We start from the raw sequence: 24992 nt of genomic DNA on the forward strand, positions 1-24992 counted from the left end.
TTCTTGCAGTTGATTTTTCGATTATTCAGTTTTTTGAATTTTTCATATTAGAATTTTCGCATTTTCAATTTTTCCAACTTTCAAATTCTTAATTTCTTCTTCTATATTTTCCGAATTTTCAATTCCTCCATTTTTACCTTTTTATTTTATAACTTCTTCACTTTTTCCATTTAACAATTTTTTGATTTTCCACTTTTTCCTTATCGTATTCTCCAGTTGTTGAATCTTCTCAAAACTTCCAGTTTGAATTTGGCGCCAACTGTGATCGATCGGCACAAAAACAAATAACAGCCGCTTTCATGTTCGATCGTAGTGCCATCTAATTGACAGTAGATTACTAGTAGTGCTGATAACACCGAACCCTGTGACACATTGCGACAGTTACAAGATTTTACAGGTTTCTATACTATACGTCAAATTGTTGAGCAACTATTTACTAGGTGGCGCTAACACAATAAGCATTTTTCAATTCGGAGACTTTTTCGACTTCCTGTGATCCTGCTCCCAGATCGAAGATCCAAGCTCGCCAGCGCATAATTTTCCCCGCCCGACTGGAGGGAGAAAAATTTACGATTTCAATTTATTCCAAACAAAAATAAAATGCTTCCAAGAAGATCTTGTTTTGTTGGATAATTTTCCAACCAAAGATCAAGTATTTATTTAAACAATAAACATTATTTATTGTCAAGTTAAATGAAAAATTAATTCATCTTATCATTTTCAATGTTTTTTACTTTGTATGGTTACAATTGTCTAGTTATGCAACCAATTAAACACGTGTCTACAAAAATTGAATACCTTGTTACAAACTTGGACATAAATTATGAAAACCTGTATTAATAAATCATAATAGGCGACTTAAGCATTAGTTGTCTAATAATAATAATAATGTTGACTGCGTTTAACAGTAATGTGAAAGTCCACCCTTTTCCCATCCCGTCAAGGCCGACCATTAACTCGATAATAAACAATAAAAGGATTCTACGACGGGATTACCAGACATCTTTTCTTTATCAAGAACATGAATATCGTTGCCTCCCGGTGACCCTGCTTGTATAAATAACGTGTTTGTGGTTTTTCACAATGCGATGCCTTCAGTTATAGTCCGTCCACTACAAGATCGACCATGTTCTACCGATTAGTAGTGACGTTTCTAATCGCTATTATTTGTGTTTATTTGGGGAATCACGAATCGTTCGTAGTAGCACAGAGTGAAAATAAGAATGGAACAACCGAAAAACACCCAAACGACACCATTCTCGAATTCTTCTACAACTGCACGTGCACTCCATTTTACCTTTGCAGCGCACTCAACGATTTCATGGTAGCATCCAGGATAAAGTAAAACCGTAAGTAAAAATTTGACATTAGTAAAAATCATCCTCCCTAGTCCTCCACCCAAAGAACTACGCTGCACAGACCCAGACTTTTTGTGCTGCAAAAACACGACTGAGATCGAGGGAGATGGAACGGAAGAACCGAGAATTGACGACAAGGTTACTACTACCCCTAGAACTAGTTCCAGCTCTGATAGCTCTAGTATTACAACCACAAGCGAAACTCCCGAAGAAGAACGAAAATGGGACCCCAACTATGGCTGTGGCATTGCCAAAACGGAAATAGGTCTTAGAATTTTGACACCAGAAACAGAATCCGCAGCGACTATCCCTGGAGAGATCCCATGGATAGTCGAAATCTTCCAAAAACGCAACAACCGCAAGAACCCCTATTTATTCAAGTGCGCTGGTACTCTAATCCACCCGAAAGTAGTCCTAACTGCCACCCATCGCATCATTTCGTAAGTACCACAACCCGAAAAACCAACCCTAACTCACCCTCGTTTCAGCAAAGTTAAAGAACCGCAAGCGTTCAAGGTCGTAGCTACCAGTCGCGATACCTTCCAGAACCTTGGGGTTAACGCTGACGATGAACGAAACGTCGCGAAAATCATCAAGCACCCTGGATTTTACTCAGGGGGGGCTTACAACGACCTATCTTTACTAATCTTGGATAAAGAATACAACTTCACGAATACCCGACTTAACTCAATTTGTCTCCCCAAAGCCAATCAGAGCTTCGTGGGACGAAGATGTCTGGCGGTTGGGTGGGGCGAAAATAAAGATTTGAAGAGCGTTCCTCTGACTAAGGTTGACATCCCAGTGGTTGATTTTCAACGGTGCCAGACTCTTTTGCGCAAGACTGAGTTGGGGGAGGAGTTTAATCTGCATTCTTCGTTTTTGTGCGCTGGGGGAGAAGAGGGCAAAGATACGTGTAAGGGGGATGGAGGAGGACCTTTGATGTGTGTGGGGGACGACTACCAGTTTGTGCAAACCGGAATTGTTTCGTGGGGGGCGGAAAATAAGTGCGGGGTTGTGGATCAACCGGGGGTTTATGTGGATGTTGCTAAGTTTACAGAGTGGATAGAGGAGGAGTTGGACAAGAATGGGATCAAATTGACGCCGGAGAAAAAGGTTTAATGAGGCGAAAGGGTGGAATTTTTGCGATGTTTTGGTTTTAAAGTGGCGCGTTGTTGGACGATGATTAAGTGGTAGACACATTTTGCTTTATTCTTCTTCAGTGCTAGATTAAGGTATTAAATGTGCTAGAAATTGTTTCATTTTTTTTCACAAAAGTTCTCTAGTAGATGGTTCTAGAGTCTAATAAAAGACTCAGTACTGCCTCATATCTAAAAATGAAACAATTTAGTGTTTTTTTTTTGTAAAATTTCAGAAATTCGTTATTCAAACTTGTCAAAAATATTGCTAATTTTGCCTATTTTCTTTTGTACCACATGTTTAAGAGCTGAGCTAAATAAACATTTTCAAATGATACATAGTGATTATTTTAATGAGATAATTCTATTTTCGTGACTCTGATTAAATCTCTTACCAAAAATCAAAAAGTGGGGGTACTTACTTTCCTTGTTCGAACTACTTACGTCAATTCTCCCACAGCAATTTTTGGAATTAATTTGTGTTGCGTGTTTCCTGACCCCAAATAAGTAGGTATAATTCATACATTGACAAATCATCACATGAAAGGATGTAACAATTATTAGAACTAAGATGCGCTTTTGTGTGTATATACAGGTTGGCAACATTTGATCATTACAATGCAATCTTGTCAGTGAAATAAAAAATTTGATGATTTTGCGGAATTTTACTTTTTCTTGATAACCTCTATGGAGAAAAAACTATATAACGGGTGATCAAAAAGTTTTCAGATTAGAGCTGGCCATGGAAATATTGCTCATGTCTTTGATTAAACTGTAAATGTCAAAAAATCAAATTTTTGAATTACAAATGAGGTTATGCATGCATTTGCAGTTTGATCAAAGACATGACAAATATTTCCATGGCCAATCCTAATCTGAAAACTTTTTGATCACCCGTTAGAAGGTACATACTAGTCACAATGTAATAGAAAAAACAAGGTTTCGCTTTCTTAAAAAAAGACAGTTGGGAGCCTCGAGAACATTTAATATTCTTAAAAAAAGACATTTGGGGACATATAGATTTGGGGCCCCCGAGAAGGTTTTACATTTTTAAAAAAGGCAGTTGGGACCCCTCCCAAAAGGTTTCACATTCTAAACAAAAAATCACTTGGCGTCCCCGAGAAGGTTTTACATTTTCAAAAAAGACAGTTGTGACCTCCGAGAAGGTTTCACATTAAAAAAAAAGACATTTGGCGCCCCCGAGATGCTTTTACATTTTTAAAAAGACAGTTGAAACTCCCGAGAAGGTTTTACATTAAAAAAATACATTTGGCCACCCTGAGAAGTTTTTACATTTAAAAAAAATATATGTATTTGGGGCCCCCGAGAAGGTTTTACATTTTTAAAAAAGACCGTTGGGACCCCCGAGAAGGTTTCACATTAAAAAAAGACAGTTTTGACCCCCGAGAAGGTTTCACATTTAAAAATAATACATTTGGGGACCCCGAGAAGGTTTTACATTTTTAAAAAAGACAGTTGGGACCTCCGAGAAGGTTTTACATTTAAAAATAATACATTTGGGGCCGCCGACAAGGTTTTACATTTTTAAAAAAGACATTTGGGACCCCCGAGAAGGTTTCACATTAAATAAAAGACAATGGGACCCCCGAGAAAGTTTCACATTAAAAAAAAGACACTTGGCCACACCGAGAAGGTTTTCACTTAAAAAAATATATATTTGGGGCCCCCGAGAAGGTTTTACATTTAAAAAAGACAATTGGCTACCCCGAGAAGGTTTTACGTTGAAGGTTTTACATTTAAAAATAATACATTTGGAGCCGCCGAGAAGGTTTTACATTTTTAAAAAATACAGTTGGCACCTTCGAGAAGGTTTCATATTAAATAAAAAACAATTGGGACCCCCGAGAAGGTTTCACATTAAAAAGAAGACACTTGGCGACACCGAGAATGTTTTCACTTAAAAAAATATATATTTGGGGCCCCTGAGAAGGTTTTACATTTAAAAATAGACAACTGGCGACCCCGAGAAGGTTTTACATTTAAAAATAATACATTTGGGGCCGCCGAGAAGGTTTTACATTTTTAAAAAAGACAGTTGGGACCTCCGAGAAGGTTTCACATTAAATAAAAGACAATGGGACCCCTGAGAAGGTTTCACATTAAAAAAAAGACACTTGGCTACACCGAGAAGGTTTTCACTTAAAAAAATATATATTTGGGGCCCCCGAGAAGGTTTTACATTTTTAAAAAAGGCAGTTGGGACCCCCGAGAAGGTTTCACATTTAAAAAAAGACAATTGGCGACCCCGAGAAGGTTTTACATTTAAAAATAATACATTTTGGGGCCCCCGAGAAGGTTTTACATTTTTAAAAAATACAGTTGGCACCTTCGAGAAGGTTTCACATTAAATAAAAAACAATTGGGATCCCCGAGAAGGTTTCACATTAAAAAGAAGACACTTGGCGACACCGAGAATGTTTTCACTTAAAAAAATATATATTTGGGGCCCCCGAGAAGGTTTTACATTTAAAAATAGACAACTGGCGACCCCGAGAAAGTTTTACATTTAAAAATAATACATTTGAGGCCGCCGAGAAGGTTTTACATTAAAAAAAAAAACTGTTGGAACCCCCGAGAAGGTTTCACATAAAAAAAAAAACAATTGGCGACCCCGAGAAGGTTTTACATTTAAAAATAGTACATTTGGCTACACCGAGAAGGTTTTCACTTAAAAAAATATATATTTGGGACCCCCGAGAAGATAAAACTGATTTTGGCAAATCTCATACTTTCTAAGAAAAGAGAGGGTGGGTGGGCGGGGCTAGTCCTTACTAAGATAAGACTAATTTTGGCAAATGACATATCCTCTGAGAAAATAGGGGGCAAATGTAAAAAAATATAAATCACAAGTAAAAACTTATCATATTTTGCACATTTTTGAGATGACGTCGTCAATTTCTTGGGGGGAATAAACGGATATATTTGTTTACGTGCTTACAATAATTTGCAATTCTTGATTTATCCAACAAAATAAATTGATTGAGTCATTAAATTTTTTGATTCACACTGTATGCTTCGTCAAATAATCAAAAGGAATTGGATATTTTCCAGAAATTTTGAAAAAAAAAAAATAAAAATGGACTCAGGTTACAATCGGTCAACGGACGACTTCATAGAGACTTTTTCGTAGATTAGAGGACCCGGGTGGGTTAGGTAGCATCGCGCTTGCCTGCCACACTTTGGGTCGTGGGTTCGATTCCCACCCTGCTCTGGGTGTTGTGTATGTCCCCCGTTACCCTGTAATTGGGCCTCCGGCCTGTTGGGTAACGTTAATTAATAAAATAAAAATAAAAATAAATAAAAAAATTACAAATTTCAAGTCACCTTTGTTCTACCCCTTGAAATAATAGAGAAAAATAGGCAAACGTTTTCCAAAATTTTCAAAAAAAAATTTTAAATGAGCTCTTTTCTTATGGGAATAAGGATAAGTTTATAGAGAAGTTTTCGTCGGTTACAAATTTGAATTTACTTTTGCTTTGTTTTCACAAATAATGAAAAAAATGGCCAAATAATTTTCAAAAAAATTTTTCAAAAAAAAATTAAAACCAACTGTTTTCGTATGGGAAATAGAATACGTTTATAGAGAAATCTTTGTAGATTAAGAATCTGAATTAACTTTCGTTCTACATCGTGAAATAACTAAAAAACTCAAAATTTTCCAAAAATTTTTGAAGAAAATTTGTTAAAAAAAAATTAAAACGGGCCATTTTCGTTTGAGAAAAAGCTTAAATTTATGGAAAATTCTTCATAGACAACGAATTTGAATTAACTTTAGTTCTGCTAATTTATTAAATAACCAACAAAAACCACCAGGATATTTTTTCAAAAAGAAAAAAAAAATGGTCGAAAGTTGTTTCAACAGAACTTCCCCCGCTCCTGACGCAGAATGAAACATAAAAAATAAACACCCAATCAGATTTAGGAATTTAAGTCGTTACTGTGGAAATTTGCAATTTAACACCTTTTAAATTTAACAAGTTTTTACAAAATTAATAGAGGCAAAATGAGTCTTATCTTAACAAGTACTAGCCCCGCCCACCCGCCCCCTATTTTGTCATAGGATATGTTATTTGCCAAAATAAGTCTTATCTTAGCAAGTATTAGCCCCGCCCACCCGCCCTCTCTTTTCTCAAACGAAATGTCATCTGCCAAAATTAGTCTTATCTTAGCAAGTACTAGCCCCGCCCACCCACCCTCTGTTTTCTCAAAGGAAATGTCATCTGTCAAAATTAGTCTTATCTTAGCAAGAACTAGCCCCGCCTACCCGCCTTCTATTTTCTTAAAAGTTATGTCATTTGCTAAAATGCTAGTACCTTATTTGCTAAGATAAGACTGATTTTGGCAAATGCCATACCCTCTAAGAAAATAGAAGACGGGTAGGCGGGGCCAGTCGTTGCTAAGATAAGACTAATTTTGGCAAATGACATCCTCTGAAAAAATAGGTCACCCTGTATGCTTCGTCAAATAACCAAAAATTTAAAAAAAAAAACAAAATGGACTCACGTTACAATAGGTAAAAGGACGACTTCATAGAGAGTTTTTCGTAAATTACAAATTTCAAGTTACCTTTGTTCTACCTCTTGAAATAATCGAGAAAAATCGGCAAACGTTTTCCAAAATTTTCAAAAAAAAAAAAACTAAACGAGCGCTTTTCTTATGCGAATAAGGATAAGTTTATGGAGATTACACTTTTAAAAAAGGCAGTTGGGACCTCCGAGAAGGTTTCACATTAAATAAAAGACAGTTGGGAACGCTAGAGAAGGTTTCACATAAGAAAAGACATTTGGCGCCCCCGAGATGGTTTTACATTTTTAAAAAGACAGTTGAGACCACCGAGAAGCTTACGCTTACGCTCGAGAAGTAATATAATATTTAAAACGGGTTCTCCTACAATATGGAGTTATTAAAAACAAATCAATTTGTGCAAAGGTTATACCCGAAATTACTATTACTTTTCTTTCTTGGATATTCCTAGAGCTTTTTATTGTTTCAAATCAAATACTGAAGTTATCAATGGTCTCTTGTCTAGACTGTCTTCCAAGAAATAAGTTAAATAACACATTCCCCCACCAAATGTGGGCAGAAATTACGACCCACCAATCAAATTATTCCAACAAGTCCACGGATCCATAAGAAGCGTTTGGGGACTTTTGGTGAGAGAGATTGGTAGAGAGAAGACAAAAAAAAAATGGCGAACGTTGAAGGAGGTATTAGCAGGTAGAAGCAGGGCTTTAAGAAATAAAGTATTTGTTTTAACTGTTCATTTCTTGCTAACAAACCTTAACTGCTCGTTCCTGGCATTTTTTTGCGTTCGTATTATAGTTACTGGACAGCATGATCAATAAGCACTGTTTCAGTTGGCAATAAGATTAACCAGATCTGAGAGATTTTTCTTACCCTGCTATTGCCAGACCTGATTGAAATGTTTGGCGCCATGTCATGGCGCTTTTAGTGTTCAAGACATTTTGGTTATGAGTATGACAATTTAGTAATCAATAGTAAAGTCTGACGTAAATAAAGTGTCATTGATACCGACTCTAACAGTACTTGCTGATCACGCTGTATTTGTATATATATCCAATCTGTGTGTCTAACTGTATCTATAAATGTGTGTATATTTTTATCTATAGATAAATGTTTAAAAATAAATTTATTTAAAAATATTTATAGAAAAAAATATTAATATAATTTATTTACAATTAAGAAAATATAAAGTATTATAACAAAATACAAGTGACTATTAATAATTGAAGCAAATTTTTGGGTTGGCAATCCTGAATTTATTGGCAGCATATCAGTTCATAGTTGTCAATTTTGATGTAAGTGCGCCTACACAACCAATGAGAAGATAGCTGCTGTATTGGTGCCCGAAATTTCAATTTGACATTTACGTATGCCACATAATGTGAACCTGACAAAAAAAAAACTCAAACGAGATTCAGTTAAAAAAAAAATCAGAAATGACTGATAAGTCTGTTGGCAAGACTCCATTTTTAGTTCAAATTGATATCATGGTTCCGTAAATTGTCACGATTACCACATCTCACACAGAATTACTTCCGTTATACCAACTATAAACGCAAGAAAATTTTTAAAATTCTACTTATCAGATGATGAGTTACTCTACTGTGCTGATTTCTAAACGCACAGACTGTACTTAAAAGCGAAGGTTTGATCAAAATTTAGGGTGGCAACAATGAATCATTTGGGTTTATTTTCTCACATTTTAAATTTGGTGCCAAGAAATCCTCCAATCGAATGTGCTGTTTGGTTTAAAAGACGCATCGTTGCCAACTTAAATTATGGTTTGCGTATTTTAGTTCGCTTCTTCTTCTTCGAAAATCATGAAAAATTCTGAAGAAATAACCTAAAATAAGTAATAATAATAAAAATAATAAATTCTGTTTCGACAGAACTTCCCTCACAACTAAAGTACAGTGAATCATATTTAGCATTTTTTAATTGAGTTTTTACTTCAAAAAATGTTTGCAAGGACAAGTGTTTGGCTAGGTGCAATGTAATAGTAGGGGAAAGGTGCCTAAAATGATCCCCCTAAGGGAGAAATTCTTTAAAAAATACAAATTATTATTATTCATGTAAAACTGTAGCATTATTTGTAAGAACATTGATTTATCTAGGTAACACTATAAGCCAATTGGTGATTCGATAATTATAAAAAAAGTTATTAACGTTTTTCCAGGACCTTACAAAAGGATCATTTTAGGCATCCCCATAGGTAAAATGATCCCTCGGCATAGGCATAATGATCCCTTTGAATTTTGACCATAAGGGGACAGCATCAACAAGAAAAATCAAATCATGACATAACTGATAAATATTTTATTTCAAAAATTAACAAAAAAATAAATTCTTAAAAAAAAATAAACAAAAAAAGTTTGAAAAGCACCGAAAATACGGGGTGTATAATTTCTGGAAGAGTTTGAGACAATACTTTAGTCATCAGTACGTGCTAAGATAAGACTAATTTTGCCAAATGGGATACCCTCCAAGAAAAGAGAGGGCGGGTGGGCGGGCCTACTACCTGCTAAGATAAAACTGAATTTGGCAAATGATATACCCTCTAAGAAAAGAGAGGGTGGGTGGGTGGGGCTAGTAACTGCTAAGATAAAACTGAATTTGGCAAATGACATACACTCTAAGAAAAAAGAGGGTGGGTGGGTGGGGTTAGTAAGTGCTAAGATAAGACTGAATTTGGCAAATGATCTAGCCTTTAAGAAAAGAGAGGGCGGGTGGGCGGGTCTACTAACTGCTAAGATAAAAATGAATTTGGCAAATGATATACCCTCTAAGAAAAGAGAGGGTGGGTGGGTGGGGCTAATACTTGCTAATATAAAACTGATTTTGGCAAATGAGATACCCTTTAAGAAAAGTGACGGCGGGTGACTGGGATTAGTACCTCTTAAGACTGAGAATTTCCCAAAAATAGAACACGAAAATCCCTAAAATTCTTTTAAATGATTTAAATTTCCCCGTCTTAAGAGGTACTAGCTCCACCCTCCCTCCCTCTCCTCTCTTAGAGGGTATTTCATTTGCGAAAATCAGTTTTACTTTAGCAGGTACTAGGTGGGTAGGGCTAGTAACTGCTAAGATAAAACTGGTATTGGCCAATGGTATTCCCTCGAAGAAACTAAAGGGTGGGTGGACGGGGTTAGAGGATATGTCATCTGCAAAAATCAGTCTTATCTTAGCAGGAAGTAGCCCCGCCCACCCACCCTCTCTTTTCTTGGAGGATATGTCATTTGCGAAAATCAGTCTTATCTTATTAGGTACTAGCCCTCTAACAAGATAAAGGGCGGATGGGCCGAGCTAGTGCTTGGCAAGATAAGGCTGATATTGGCAAATAACATACATTCTAAGAAAATAACGGGCGGGTGGGTGGGGTTAGTACTTGCTAAGATAAAACTGATATTGGCAAATGGTATTCCCTCAAAGAAAATAAAGAGTAGGTGGGCGGGGTTAGAGGATATGTTATCTGCAAAAATCAGTCTTATCTTAGCAGGTACTAGCCCCGCCCACCCACCCTCTCTTTTCTTAGAGGGTATATGATTTGCAAAAATCAGTCTTATCTTAGCAGGTACTAGCCCCGCCCAATGATCCGGGATCATTTTGCCTCAAGAAAAAGGGATCATTTCGCCATAGGTAGCATATCCGCATTCAAAAATTGTAAACTAACCTTCAATTTTTACATGCGGTAAACAGATCATAACTAACGACTGAAATGTATCTAATTCTGTCAAAACAACTACCACCGCTATAAGACCTTTCCAATGGAAGTAATGGACTTTTAAAATATATCTTACCTTAGATCAGAGGTGCTTATTTTACATATTTTGGCACAAAACTGTGCAGAATACACAGAACGCCATCAAACTTTCAGAAGCTACTAATTACAGAGCGCTTAATCAAATGACAGTTATGTTTGGTAGATAGAGTCACAAATTTTCTTACAATTGATGGGAATCATTTGACCTGAGGGGATCATTTTAGGCACTTTTCCCCTACTAATAACACTATCGTATTCCCAAAATTTTATGGGAAAATGGAGTGAGCCGTTCCAAATTTAATCAATAAAATAAATTGACACATTCATTCTTTTTTTTGAACCACTTGTATAAGCAAATCTAAAAATATGAATGCAATGATAAATCACAAAGAAAAACTCATCATATTTTGCACATTTCGGGTAGATTTATAATTTCACAATTTTTTACAATATTATATATAATAGGGGCAAAATCAATCTTATCTTAGAAAGTGCTAGCTCCGCCCACCCGCCCCCTATTTTTTCAGAGTATATGTCATTTGCCGAATTAAGTATTATCTTACCAAGTACTAGCCCCGCCCACCCACCCTTTACTTTCTTAGAAGGTATGTGATTTGCCAAAATCAGTCTTATCTTATCAAGTACTAGCCCCGCCCACCCTTCCCCTATTTTCTTAGAGGATATGTCATCTGCCAAAATAAGACTTACATTAGTAAGTACTAGCCCCGCCCACCCGCCCTTTATTTTCTCAGAGGATAGTATCCTCTGAAAAAATAAGGGTGAGTGGGCGGGACTAGTACTTCAAAGGTAAAACTTGGTTTGGCAAATGACATAAATTCTGAGAATGTAGGGGGCTGGTGGGCGGAGCTAGCACTTCCTAAGATAAGACTGATTTTGTCCCTATTAAACTTGTAAAAACTTGTTAAATTTTAAAGGTGTTAAATCGCATATTTGCATAGTAACGACTTAAATCCTAAATTATATTTATTTTTGAACAGCTCAGTTATTAATTTTTCTGAGATACCCTGTATAAACAAATTTAAAAAATACTGGTTATATATTAAAAAAATCACAAGTATAGACTCATCATATTTTGTACATTTTAGATAGGATTTATCCGGAAAAATTTTGAGATGACGTCATCAGTTTTTTAGAGGGGTAAGTAAATATATTTTGATTAAAAATTTATTATGCTTACCATAAATTTAAAACATCTGTAAGATTTCAAATTATTCAGTTTGGCAGATTCAAAATTAAATTATTCAAAATTAAATTGCAAATTGTTGTTTTATAATTTCCATTTTTTTCCAAAAATCTGGACGTTTTGGATCAAAACTCGGAGTTATAAACAACACGTGTAGGACTATGTTATTTTATACCATTACTTTAATGTTTTCTTGACGTTTCGTGACCTGGAGTGTAGGAAGAAATTGGTCTTCTGTTTCCGCCTGTCTGTCTGTCGGTCTGTCTAGCCGTCCATCTGTCTGTGTCGAATTTTATTAGACAGATAACTACCGATTGTTGTCAAATTTTGTACCATTTCATCGATTTTGCAGTAAACTCAGCAAATGTCAGATAATCTTTCAGAATAACAATATTAATAAAAAATAGAACACGGAAGGCGTACATTTTTAGCCAAAATATGAATTTTTTGCAAACCACCGGAGCACAAAATAAGATTTTGAGACAAGTCAACATTGGGGAAAAACAACATTTTGACAAAAAAGTCAAATTTTGAAGCGATTTCACAATTTTGTGGTAAAATCTATGTAACTGGACGTAAAATGACCTTATTCATAATTTTGTAACTCTTCAAGTTTACCCCAAAATGTTGACATTTTTGTCTCAATACAAGGTCAGATGAAAAATAATAAAAAAAAGCTTTTTTTGGAGATTTATATTAATGATCGGTATGTAATATATGTGCATATTTATTTTTATGTAACCAATAACTGTAAATTTAGTGTATAATAGTCAGTTTTATTTACAGACAACCGTTATCTGTGTACACTTTTAAACACTTATTATAAATACATTTTTCGTGTCCTACATGTGTCTTGGTATTTCCTAAGGAGAAAGCAATAAATAAACTTAACCAAATGGATTCGTTTAGACTACTGTTGTAGTAACTGTAAAAACCCACGATGGGTAAATTTTTAACAAGGTCATACATCTGTCAATCGAAAGTCTTGTACATTACAGAATGGCGTGTTTACAAACTTCGATTTAACCATTTACTAAAATAAATAAAAGTAAAGTCACACTTCCTGTGGGAAAATCTTCCCATATTTAGTTTTTTAACTTTATACTATTGTCAGAACGTCACAACTTGTCTTTCAAGTTAGTGTCACACCGGTACAATATCACCATAATAAACTCCCGCTTACACCAAGTCCCGATAGCCGTGATCGTCTAGTGGTTAGGACCCTACGTTGTGGCCGTAGTAACCCAGGTTCGAATCCTGGTCACGGCAATGTGCAAACATTGTCACGGTGGGACATTTTTTTCTTTTTTTTTTACACACAATTATCAAAAGAACTAATTATAAATTGTTTATTACTTAAATTATCACTACAAAATTTGTTTTCGTTGAAATACAAACATATTAAATAATTATTATTTTTATTATAATTAAAATTCCCCGAACGTTCGCTCATTATCAGAAGAACTCTTCTTCTGACCCCTTCCACATCGTGATGAAATGAAATGACACTCGACCAGTTGATAAGCTCCAGTACCGTGCAATAACAATTTGCCTCTGAACCGCTCTCTGTGGTTTCCAGCTGACGTCACGATAAATCGGCTTGGTTCAAGGTGCACCGGGTAAAACCTGACAGTGTTTGCTGGTTGCTGATTCTACAGATTATTTCGTGTTCTCATCTCTCACTCCAGCTAAGGTAAGCCGTTTGCTATCAAACAACCAAAAGAAAAAAGTCTTAGACACCACACACCTCGGATTGCACAATTCCACTTAGTTCTTAAACGTTTGTTTTTTGTTGATGTTGTCTTGTTCTTGTCAAAATTCAGCGGAGTAAATCAGCGACGCGGTTGCTGATCGAGTCTTATCGATTGGTCCATGTGTTTAAATCTAAGTAAAGTGTGTTGGTTTTTTTTTAACAGGAATAGAATGCTTCACAAACAGTCAATAGTGATTTTGGTACTTGGTGTATTGTTTTCCCATGTGGTGGCACAGGGAAAATCAAAGGATGAACTAATTAAGGACGTGTTTGGGACGAATAGTGAAGAGGAGCAGAATGAGCGTCCAGTGACCACCAGGAACCCTCCGAATCTTCAGCCTGGAAGTAATACAGGTACCAGTGGAGGGATACCTGGTACTGGATCTTGTACCTGTGTCCCGTACTACTTGTGCAATAATGGGTCTGTTAATACGAATGGAGAGGGCATTATAGACATTAGGTAAGTTTTGTGTGACTTATGGTACATACCTAATTCGACAAGAAGAAATGTAAACACACAAAAAACTGAGTTTTTATAAATCACGTAAAAAGTGTTAGTTAGTTTGGCAAATAGTTAGTTGCTAAATTTTTAATGATTATATAGTAATTAAACACGTTTTTAATTGCGCACAAATTGAATGTGCAAATAGCAACATCCGTGTTTCTTCTGGAAAAAAAAAACTTTTAACAATGCACTTTTTACTTGTAATTTTACAACTTAAAGTCAAGCGTAAATTCTTGTTAACTAAGAAAAATTAATGTTTTGTAGATAAGTATTAGCATACACGTGAGTTTATGTATAATATAAACAAATATTTACAAACCAACGTTCTAAAATAACCATGGTGGTTTTCTTTCTCAGATTTTTTTAACCATATGTTTCGCGATGACGTTGTCAAGTCTGTCTAAAACCAAAAAGTTATTAAAAAAATACATTATCCTGTTTTTATTAATATGTAGTTGTCCCCGAACCGAATTCACAAGATTTTTATTATTTAATATTTTACCGAAAAATGTCAAAGGAATAAAAATTTTCGCTTAGTTTAAAATAAGTAGTTTACAGTCTTTCAAAGGCAAGCAATAGCCCGCCCACCCACCCCCTCTTTATTCCAGTGACCACTCTAAATATTGTTCAGCCTTATTTTGACAAGTGTTAGCCCCGCCCACCCGCCCTCTATTTTTTTAAAGGGTGTGATTTGCCAAAATCAGCCTCATCTTAGCAGGTACTAGCCCCGCCCACCCGCCCTGTTCTCATTGTAACGATTTTATTTCTGTTCATCCGTATAAAATTCACCTTTTATTCAGATACAATGAATCGCTAAAATGAAGGCAGAGTTAATTATATGTTCTTCTGTAAAATGGCAAAAAAGTAAGAAAAGAGAAAAAAGAAACCTAAGAACGGGCGGGGCTAAGTTTAACGTCCTTTATCTTTTTTATTGCAGAATTAATCATATCAAACACAACTTAGTTTTTTTAAATTAAACATTTTTACATGTTTACATTTTCTCAGGCTTTACAACCACAGTTTATTTTTGAAATTCCGATGCGACGTTGTCATGTTATTCCAACAGATTTTAAAAACAACCCTTTTGCGATTTTTTGTGAACCTTTCCATTGTCGAAAAATTTCAAGAAAATTGGAATAACGTGGCAACGTCGCGTCGGAATTTAAAAAATAAACCGCAGTTATAATAATAATAATAGTATTCCAGCAGACAAAAGTAGTTCATAAAAATTTCGTATATATGACAATAATGGCCATCATATCCTAAAATTTTCGCATACCGTTAACAAATTTTTTTTCTTATTAAAATCTTGGAAAAATATCTTAATGTTCACATTTTTGTTAGAAATCTGGTTGTATAATCTACAACATTTTAGTTATAGAGCCTAGGAAGATAATACGTAAAAATATATAGGGTGTTTCATTATAAAAAGCTAAGTTGTGCGTTACGCCTTAAAAACAAAACACTCTGTATAGTTAAAAATAATTCTAGTGTTTAGTCCCCACAGAGTCGTACACTTGGCTCCAGAAAAAACGGGAATGGATTTTTTTACAATGTAAAATGTACTTGTCAATTTAACAAATCTGTTAAATTTTTGTCACTATTTTGACACAACATTTTGGCGATGTTATTATTGTTCTAACTTATTTCAAAATAGTCCCATTTAAACTAGAAAAATTCACACAGTAATTTGTCATACTAACTTTGACAGTTCCCATTTTTCTGGAGCCAACTGTACAACTTTAGCCTTTGACTTTTTTTTTATTTTTAATCATTAATTAAATATTATTAAGAAGGCTCTGAAAAACTCGAAAAAAAATCTGGTATCAAACTTTTGAAAATATTAAATTTCAAAGTTGAAGAATTAACTTCGTAATTCTGATTTGTTGTAAATAAGTTAATAATAATAAATAATTTTCTAGAATCCCATCCACAACCTCATTTGCCATTTTTGACAATTTTTATCGGACTGTCGATTAAATTCACGTTAAAAATATGTCAGAATCATGGAGTTAATTCTTCAAATTTGAAATTTCAAAAATTTGGTTCGGCGATTTTCTTAGCAACGTACCGTCGAGCGTATACGTCATTTTTTCATCACCCTGTATATAATTCTTGAACACTAAAATAGTACTGTTTTGCAACACCAACTGTATATTGTATGTATATATTTTATCGCCGCATTTAACTTAATGAATGAATGACATACAACTATTTTCTCGAGTAGAGTGGCAATACTTTGAGACGAACACACCAGTAAAACAACTCCCTAGACGTAAAACTGTTCCGACGGGTTCATAATTCATGTTTTTTGTTGGTTTTTTTCTTAATTTCTTTTTCAAATTACGAAAATAAAATGCATCTTACGGATTTTTTAAGTGGAACAAAATAAATTGAACATTGAGTTGTATAAAATATTTGCAACAAAATAAAACGCTTTTTTTTACTTTTTACTGTTTTCTCGACGTTTCATGATTTCTAGAGTATGAAAAAGTAGGTCTCCGTTGCCGTCCGTCAGTTTGTCGTCTTTTACCTGTGTTCATTTTATGATGAATAATCCCCGAAATTATTGGACTGATCATCCCCACCAACAATTTGATGATGCGTGCGTAAATATTTTGCAAAGTAAATGCCACTTAAATTTTATATAATAAAGTAATCCGAAACTTGTGATTTATGAATTAAATTTTATGTAATTTTTTGAAGGAGCTCTATTTGTTGGATTGTACTTCAATTTTTTATTTTAAGTATAACTATAACTAAACCTAAATAAAAAACATTTGAGTAAATTTTGTAAACACAAATAACACTGTTACTATTTAGTACCGTAAGAGTTTTAATACCAAATAACTGAAAAACTAAAAACTATATACTTATAAAACAAATGATTAACAAAAACATTCATTTTTTATTTTTTTTTCTAAACCTCTTCGTCATTCTGTTTTATGATTCTTTAACAATATTTTGTTTCATATTTTCGTGACTAAAACGAAGAATATCAGTGGTGTGCCATTTTTGTTCTGTTAAAAATTTTTTTTTTGCTTTGTTTTTTATACACTGATTTCATATAACTATGTACTTTTTGAGTATTTCTTTCAATTTTATACAACGTCCTTAAATCTAGTACCGTTTTCGTGAGTTTTCCATGTACCGAGAGAGCAATAAAAACACGATCAAAGACAGCTACATAGTTTTAAAAGTTTGTCTTTGATTGTTGCATTTTCAATGCAAACTTTCAAATTGACGGCAAGCTGACAAGACAAAAATTCTACCATAGACAAATTTTCAAAAATCCATAGCTATCTTTGATCGTACTTTTTATTACTCCCTCTACAAAACACAAATGATACGCCACTGAACAAAAACCTAGGGACGAATTGTGAGGACTCTTCCCATAGTATTTCCACTCTACAATCCGGAAATTTAGATAAATTTCAAAACTGGGTCTTTGGCAAGGAGACTGTTCAACATTATTGACCTAAATAACACTAACAACCTCGTACACTCAGTTTACAAAAGTATGCAGCCTTTACTATTAGTTTTTGCCTTGTTTTCGATATTTTGGTATTTTCCAGCACATTAACACTACACTGAACTCAAAAATATTTTTTTTATGTATATTGCACACAATCGACTATACCTAACTGAATTAAATTACTACCACAATAGTATCTAAATAATACTGGGAGACTATTAATGACTGAAGTAAATTTTTATGTTGGTAATTCTGAATTTTGACATTATTTAAAAATGTTGCCAACGAAATCAAAAAACATAAATGGTTACCTGGTAATTTTACTGCTGCCTTTTTTGTTTGTTGGAACTGCAAAACCGAATCCTTGGAGATTTTTTAAAGTTAAAGTTTTCACAAGTTTAATAGGGGCAAAATCAGTCTTATCTTAACTAGTGCTAGCCGCGCCCACCCGCCCTCTATTTTCTCAGAGGGTATGGCGTTTTCCAAAGTCAGTCTTATCTGAGCAAGTACTAGCCCCGCCCGCCCGCCCCTATTTCCTCGGAGGATATGTCATCTGCCAAAATAAGACCTATCTTAGCAAGTACTAGCAAGTACTACCTAAAACCTATCTTAGCAAGTAGTAGCAAGTACCACCTTCTGAGAAAATAAAGGGCGTGTGGGCGGGTCTAGGACTTGCTAACACAAGTCTTATTTTGGCAGATGACATATCATCTGAGAAAATAGGGGGCGGGTGGGCGGGGCTAATACTTGATAAGGTAAGACTAATTTTGGCATATCACATACCTTCCAAGAAAGTAAAGGGTGGGTCGGCGGGGCTAGTACTTGCTCAGATAAGACTTATTTCGGCAAATGACATATACTCTGAGAAAACGGGGGGTGGGTGGGCGGGTCTACTATTTGTTAAGATAAAACTGATTTTGCCCCTATTAATTTTGTAAAAACTTGTGAAATCTAAAGGTGTTAAATTCCAAATTTCCATAGTAACGAGTTAAATTCCTAAGTCTACATTTTTTGTCAAAATGTTGTCTTTCCTCAATGTTGACTTGTCCCGAAATTTTATTTTGTGCTCAGGTGGTTTGCAAAAAAATTAAGATTTTGGCTAAAAATTTACGCTTTCCGTGTTCAATTTTTTATTAATGTTGTTATTCTGAAAGAAAATTTGACATACGGGGTAATTTTTGCTGAGTTTACTGCAAAATTGATGAAATGGTGTAAAATTTGACAACAATCGGTCCAGTAGTTTCGGACTACCGAAAGATAACTATATCTGTCTAATAAAATTCGACACAGATAGACAAACAGACAGATAGACAGTCGGAAACAGAAAACCACTTTTTTCTGCTCTCCAGGTCGAGAAAACATGAAAGTGAAAGTCGCATCAGCTAACTACTAACTAACGTAAGTCTTATTTTGGCAGATGACATATCCTCTGAGAAAATAGGGGGCGGGTGGGCGGTTCTAGTACTTGGTAAGATGAGACTGATTTTGGCAAATCACATACCTTCTAAGAAAGTAAAGGGTGGGTGGGCGGGGCTAGTACTTACTCAGATAAGACTTATTTCGGCAAATGACATATACTCTGAGAAAACAGGGGGCGGTTGGGCGGATCTACTATTTGTTAAGATAAAACGGATTTTGCCCCTATTAATCTTGTAAAAACTTGTGAAATTTAAAGGTTTTAAATTCCAAATTTCCATAGTAACGAGTTAAATTCCTAAGTCTATATTTTTTGTCAAAATGTTGTTTTTCCCCAATGTCGACTTGTCCCGAAATCTTATTTTGTGCTCAGGTGGTTTGCAAAAAAATTAAGATTTTGGCTAAAAATTTACGCTTTCCGTGTTTAATTTTTTATTATTGTTGTTATTCTGAAAGATTATCTGACATACGGGGTAATTTTTGCTAAGTTTACTGCAAAATTGATGGAATGGTGTAAAATTTGACAACAATCGGTCCAGTAGTTTCGGACTAGCGAAAGATAACTCTATCTGTCTAATAAAATTCGACACAGATATACAGACAGACAATCGAAAACAGAAGACCACTTTTTTCCCACTCTCCAGGTCACGAAACGTCGAGAAAACATGAAAGTGAAAGTCGCATTAGCTAACTACTAACTAACGTAAGTCTTATTTTGGCAGATGACATATCCTCTGAGAAAATAGGGGGCGGGTGGGCGGGGCTAGTACTTGACAAGATAAGACTAATTTTGGCAAATCACATATACTCTGAGAAAACAGGGGGCGGGTGGGCGGGACTAGTATTTTTTAGGATAAAACTGATTTTGCCCCTATTAATCTTGTAAAATCTTGTGAAATTTAAAGGTGTTAAACTGCAAATTTCCATAGTAACGAGTTAAATTCCTAAATCTACCCAAAATTTGCAAAATATGATGAGTTTTTACTTGTGATTTATCACTGCATTCATATTTTTTAGATTTGCTTATACAGGTGGCTCAAAAGAATTACTGAATGTGTCAATTTATTTTATTGATTAATTCAGGAACAGCTCACTCCATTTTCCCAGAAAATTTTGGGAATATAATATTGTTGTTATCTGTATTACATTGCACTTATCCAAACTAACATACTTGTCCTTGCAAAAATGTTGATGACGTCATCACAACATTCTGTAAAGTTAAAACTCAACTCAAAAATTCTGAATACGTTTCAGTGTACTTTAGATCAGCTTTTTCAAAATGTATTTGCTCATCCCCTCCTAAAAAATTGTGACGTCATTTCAAAATTTTGCTGAATATATCCTGTTATATGTGCAAAATATGATGAGTCTATACTTGTGATTGTTTTTAATATATAACCAATACTTTTTAAATTTGCTTATACAGGGTATCTCAGAAAAATTAATGAGTGAGCTGTTAAAAAATAAGTATCCAACCAAATTTAGAAATTTAAGTCGTTACTATGGAAATATGCCATTTAACACCTTCTAAATTTAACAAGTTTTTACAAGTTTAATAGGGGCAAAATCAGTCTTATCTTAGGAAGTGCTAGCCCCGCCCACCCGCCCTCTATTTTCTAAGGGGGTATGGCGTGTGCCAAAATCAGTCTTATCCGAGCAAGCATTAGCCCCGCCCACCCGCCTCTATTTTCTCAGAGGATATGTCGTCTGCCAAATTAAGACTTATCTTAGCAAGTACTAGCAAGTACTACCCTCTGAAAAAATAAAGGGCGGATGGGCGGCGCTAGTACTTACTAACGTAGGTCTTATTTTGGCAGATGACATATCCTCTAAGAAAATAGGGGGAGGGTGGGCGGGGCTAGTACTTGGTAAGATAAGACTGATTTTGGCAAATCACATACCTTCTAAGAAAGTAAAGGGTGGGTGGGCGGGGTTAGTACTTGTTAAGATAAAACTCGTTTTGCCCGTATTAATCTTGTAAAAAATTGTGAAATTTAAAGGTGTTAAATTGCAAATTTCCATAGTAACGAGTTCAATTCCTAAGTCTACCCGAAATGTGCAAAATATGATGAGTTTTTACTTGTGATTTATCACTGCATTTATATTTTTTAGATTTGCTTATACAGGTGGCTCAAAAAAATTAATGAATGTGTCAATTTATTTTATTGATTAAATGAGGAACGGCTCACTCCATTTTCCCAGAAAATTTTGGAAATACAATATTTTTATTATTAGTATTATATTGCACCTGTCCGAATTGACACACTTGTTCTTGCAAAAATTCTATAAAGTAAACAGTCGACTCAAAAATGCTGAATATGTTTCATTTTACTTTAGACCCTAGGGAAGTTCTGTCGAAACAGTTTTCGACCAATTTTTTAATATAAAACACATTTCTTTGGCTGTAAAAAAACAGTTCCGTTAGATATAAGTTACCCAACTGATTCTTCGTAATTAAGTCATCGATATGTAGCAAGAGATTTAATCAGGTTTTGTTGTTGTGGTTTGTACTAAAACCACAACTATATATTAAATATCAGGGGTTGATTGAATGACCTTTTAAAGTATTTTTGTTGTGTTCTTGGTTATAGTTAAAGTTTTGGTTTGAAATATGTTGTGTCAGTCCTAAATAGGATATGAGGTGAACTGTTTTGCGTTACAACTGGTACAACTTTGGACTATTAAAAAAATTGCTATTAAATCCGTATCCGCCTAGACACTAAAAATATTCCACAAGCGTTTTTTTTCTTAATTATTATTCTTTAATTCTGGATGCAAGTCGCTAATTATGAAAAAGTCCTTCACCCTACTCTATTATAAAACAGTCATTGGTATTCCACTGTCAACGCCCAATTATCTTATTTGTGTCACTGTGATTCCCGTTCAGAACAAATATAAATCGCAATTCTGGCTAGTTATTTCAAACAATTCTCATGCAATATGGCAATGAATTATTGCGAATACTAGGAATCCGTGTCTGATTTATTTTTATGTATGTTTAGATTTAAACTCCAGATTAGCACAAATAACAAAGCAGGGAATTTCAAAAACAAAATCAATCATTAATAAAATTATCATGTAGGTAATCACAAAACAACGTGTTTGTCTGGTTGTAATTTAACGAGAACTTGTCAGAATCGCTGTTAATAATAACGCGATAATAATATGCATGAATCCTTATGTAACATTATTCAGAACGTGATGTAACAATAGTAACAATATACCTCAGTTCAGCTCATTAAATAATGATGACGAGACTCGCGAGTTTTAAATTCGTTAAAATTGTTACTAGCTTGTGCCATTTTGTGTTTAATGGCCATCAAGAAACCTCATCTCATTCGCCTCACCAAGTTACTAACGTAACTAAACCGAACCTCTTCCTCCTTCCAGAATCAACGAAGGCCCGTGCGAGAACTACATCGACGTCTGCTGCGACAAAGACAGCGAAGTCGAAGTCCCACTCACCCCAACGCCGCCCCCGATAAAACGCAGCGGCTGCGGCCACCACAACCCCGACGGCATCGGCTTCCGCATAACCGGCAACAACGACAACGAGGCCCAATATGGAGAATTCCCCTGGATGGTGGCGGTCCTCCGCGAGGAAAGCATCGAAGGCAACCCCCAGAAACTCAACGTGTACCAGTGCGGCGGCGCCCTCATCGACACCTCCGTCGTAGTGACCGCCGCCCACTGCGTCAGCAGCAAGAAGCAGTTCAAAATCCGCGCCGGGGAATGGGACACCCAGACCAAGAAGGAGTTGTACCCGCACCAGGACCGCGAAGTCGAAAGCATCATCGTGCACCCCCAGTACTACGCCGGGGCGCTCTACAACGACATAGCGTTACTGTTTTTGAAAACCCCGGTGGATATCGCTGAGAACGTGAACGTGATTTGTTTACCGACTCAAGGTACTAATGTGGATAACGCGCGGTGCTATGCTAGCGGGTGGGGGAAGGACGTGTTCGGGAAGGAGGGTCGCTATCAGGTGATTTTGAAGAAGATTGATCTTCCGGTGGTACCTAGAGACAAGTGTCAGGAGAGTTTGAGGAATACGAGGCTGGGGAAGCATTTTGATCTTCATAAGAGTTTTATTTGTGCGGGAGGGGAGGCTGGGAAGGACACGTGCAAAGGGGATGGGGGCAGTCCTTTGGTTTGTCCGATTCCGGGGGAGAAGAATCGGTACCAGCAATCTGGGATTGTGGCCTGGGGGATTGGGTGTGGCGATAGCCAGACTCCAGGGGTCTATGTCAATGTAGCGCTATTCAGAAACTGGATAGACGAACAGATGAAGAGCAAGGGTATAGAAACCCAAGCTTACGAGTACTAAAACCAGTTGTCTTTTATTATGTATTTTAAATCTTGAATAAAAGTTTTGTAATAAATGTTTGTTTTAATTTTGTTGCATAATTTGGTAAGGTCAACGGTGCAGGCACGGACTGTGGTTTTTCCACTGAACGCTTAAGATATCGTAGTGGCTCGTAGAGGGACATATACACACCCACTAAAAACCTGGTGACGTCACCACAAAAATTATTTAATAAACCATAAACCAAGTTGCAATAACCTATATTTTTACTGTGGCCATCAAAAAAAATAACTTCTTCGACATATTTTGAAAATTCGTTTAACTAGTTACTAGTAGCCAAAATAATAATGAATTGGCACAGTTTCATACTTGGACAATATTTTTGAGTATTCGGGTTAAAAGTAATTGCAAAAAGTAATTGTAAAAGACACTGAATTACTCAAAAAAAGTAATTCGTTACAATTACTCATTACATTCTTTAAAAAGTAATGCATTACAATTACTCATTGCTTGAAAAGGAAGTGGATTACAGTAATGAATTACTTGGTAGGTGCTAAGATTCCATCCTCGGTCCACTGCTATTTCTAGTGTTCATAATTGACTTCCAATCACTTAAATCCGAACTCAATTTTTTCTGCCGATGATCCAGCCTTCATAGATAAAGCAACCTCTTTACCAACTGTCGTTCATTTGAGTAAAAACACATATTTGAAGGCTTGGCAATATCCTCTTTACCTTAAAAAAGGTACATTGACAACTCAGTCAAAAGGAATATTTCTTTTACGAAACTAAAATGTTTTCGTGTAGTAGTTTGAATTACGTAAATTTGACATGCACAAAGCTGTATAGCATTATATGTGACAATAAAATCATTATTATTATTATTATTAAAACCTCCAAATGGTTTTTTTTAAGTGAAACCTTCTCGGAGTCCCAACTGTTGAATTTTCCAAATTTTCGATGATTAAATGTTACAGTTTTTCGATTTTTCAATTGTTGAGTTTTCAATTTTTCTTTTTTTTTCAATTTTTCAAAATTCTGTTTATTTTTAGTTTCTCAATCACCCGATTTTCAATTTTTTGATTTAGTTTTTCATATTTTTTATTAACCCATTTTTTTATTTGCAATTTTTCGAATTTTCTATTTTAAAATTTTGTGTAAATTGATTTTACGATGTTGCAGTTTCTCGGTGTTTCAGTTATCCTATTTTTCGATTTTAGTTTTGAACTTTTTTGATTTTACAACTTTTAGATGTTTTAAATTTCCGTGTTTTCGATGTTTCTCTATATTTCGACTTTTTGTTCTTTCACTTTTTCAATTTTTCAATTTTGAAACTTCGCATTTTCCATTTTTCAATTTTGTGACTTTTTTCGATTTTGCAACTTTTAGTATCTTCTGTTTTTTTTTGAACAGCACCTTTTCTTCCAGTCTTACAACTTTTCGATTTTACAATTTTTCATTTTTTTAATTTTTGTTTCTTCAACTTCTCGATTTTTCGAATTTTTTTCAGTTTTCATTTTTACAATTATCTCGT

At 35.1% G+C, this 24992-nt stretch overlaps 2 protein-coding genes and 1 non-coding gene across 3 annotated transcripts; all 3 read left to right on the forward strand.

Moving 5' to 3' along the window:
• The first annotated feature begins 1042 nt into the window (after positions 1-1042).
• On the forward strand, positions 1043-2831 carry LOC135128636 (phenoloxidase-activating factor 2-like). The gene is made up of 3 exons (XM_064055598.1): positions 1043-1341; positions 1391-1798; positions 1847-2831. The coding sequence occupies exons 1-3, from the start codon at positions 1127-1129 to the stop codon at positions 2475-2477; spliced, it is 1254 nt and encodes a 417-aa protein (XP_063911668.1). The 5' UTR covers positions 1043-1126; the 3' UTR covers positions 2478-2831.
• Positions 2832-13200: 10369 nt separating this feature from the next.
• Positions 13201-13272, forward strand: Trnah-gug (transfer RNA histidin (anticodon GUG)). Its single transcript has one exon. It is a non-coding gene; the product is annotated as a tRNA-His (tRNA).
• Positions 13273-13486: 214 nt separating this feature from the next.
• Positions 13487-23534, forward strand: LOC135128638 (phenoloxidase-activating factor 2-like). The gene is made up of 3 exons (XM_064055599.1): positions 13487-13696; positions 13920-14216; positions 22543-23534. Exons 2-3 carry the CDS (start codon positions 13927-13929, stop codon positions 23477-23479), a joined length of 1227 nt encoding a protein of 408 aa, XP_063911669.1. The 5' UTR covers positions 13487-13696; positions 13920-13926; the 3' UTR covers positions 23480-23534.
• The last annotated feature ends 1458 nt before the right edge of the window (positions 23535-24992 follow it).

Source organism: Zophobas morio, unplaced genomic scaffold (genome assembly GCF_036711695.1).
Source record: "Zophobas morio isolate AGI-343-1 ecotype UQ-CSIRO unplaced genomic scaffold, CSIRO_AGI_Zmor_V1 ptg000014l, whole genome shotgun sequence".
In the NCBI taxonomy this organism is placed as follows: domain Eukaryota; kingdom Metazoa; phylum Arthropoda; class Insecta; order Coleoptera; family Tenebrionidae; genus Zophobas; species Zophobas morio.

Coding starts and splice junctions, on each gene's coding strand:
- LOC135128636 (XM_064055598.1), top strand. CDS start 1,127: ATGTTCTACCGATTAGTAGTGACGTTTCTAATCGCTATTATTTGTGTT. Junction 1,342..1,390: donor ATGGTAGCATCCAGGATAAA/GTAAAACCGTAA, acceptor CATCCTCCCTAG/TCCTCCACCCAAAGAACTAC. Junction 1,799..1,846: donor GCCACCCATCGCATCATTTC/GTAAGTACCACA, acceptor CCCTCGTTTCAG/CAAAGTTAAAGAACCGCAAG.
- LOC135128638 (XM_064055599.1), top strand. CDS start 13,927: ATGCTTCACAAACAGTCAATAGTGATTTTGGTACTTGGTGTATTGTTT. Junction 14,217..22,542: donor GAGGGCATTATAGACATTAG/GTAAGTTTTGTG, acceptor TCCTCCTTCCAG/AATCAACGAAGGCCCGTGCG.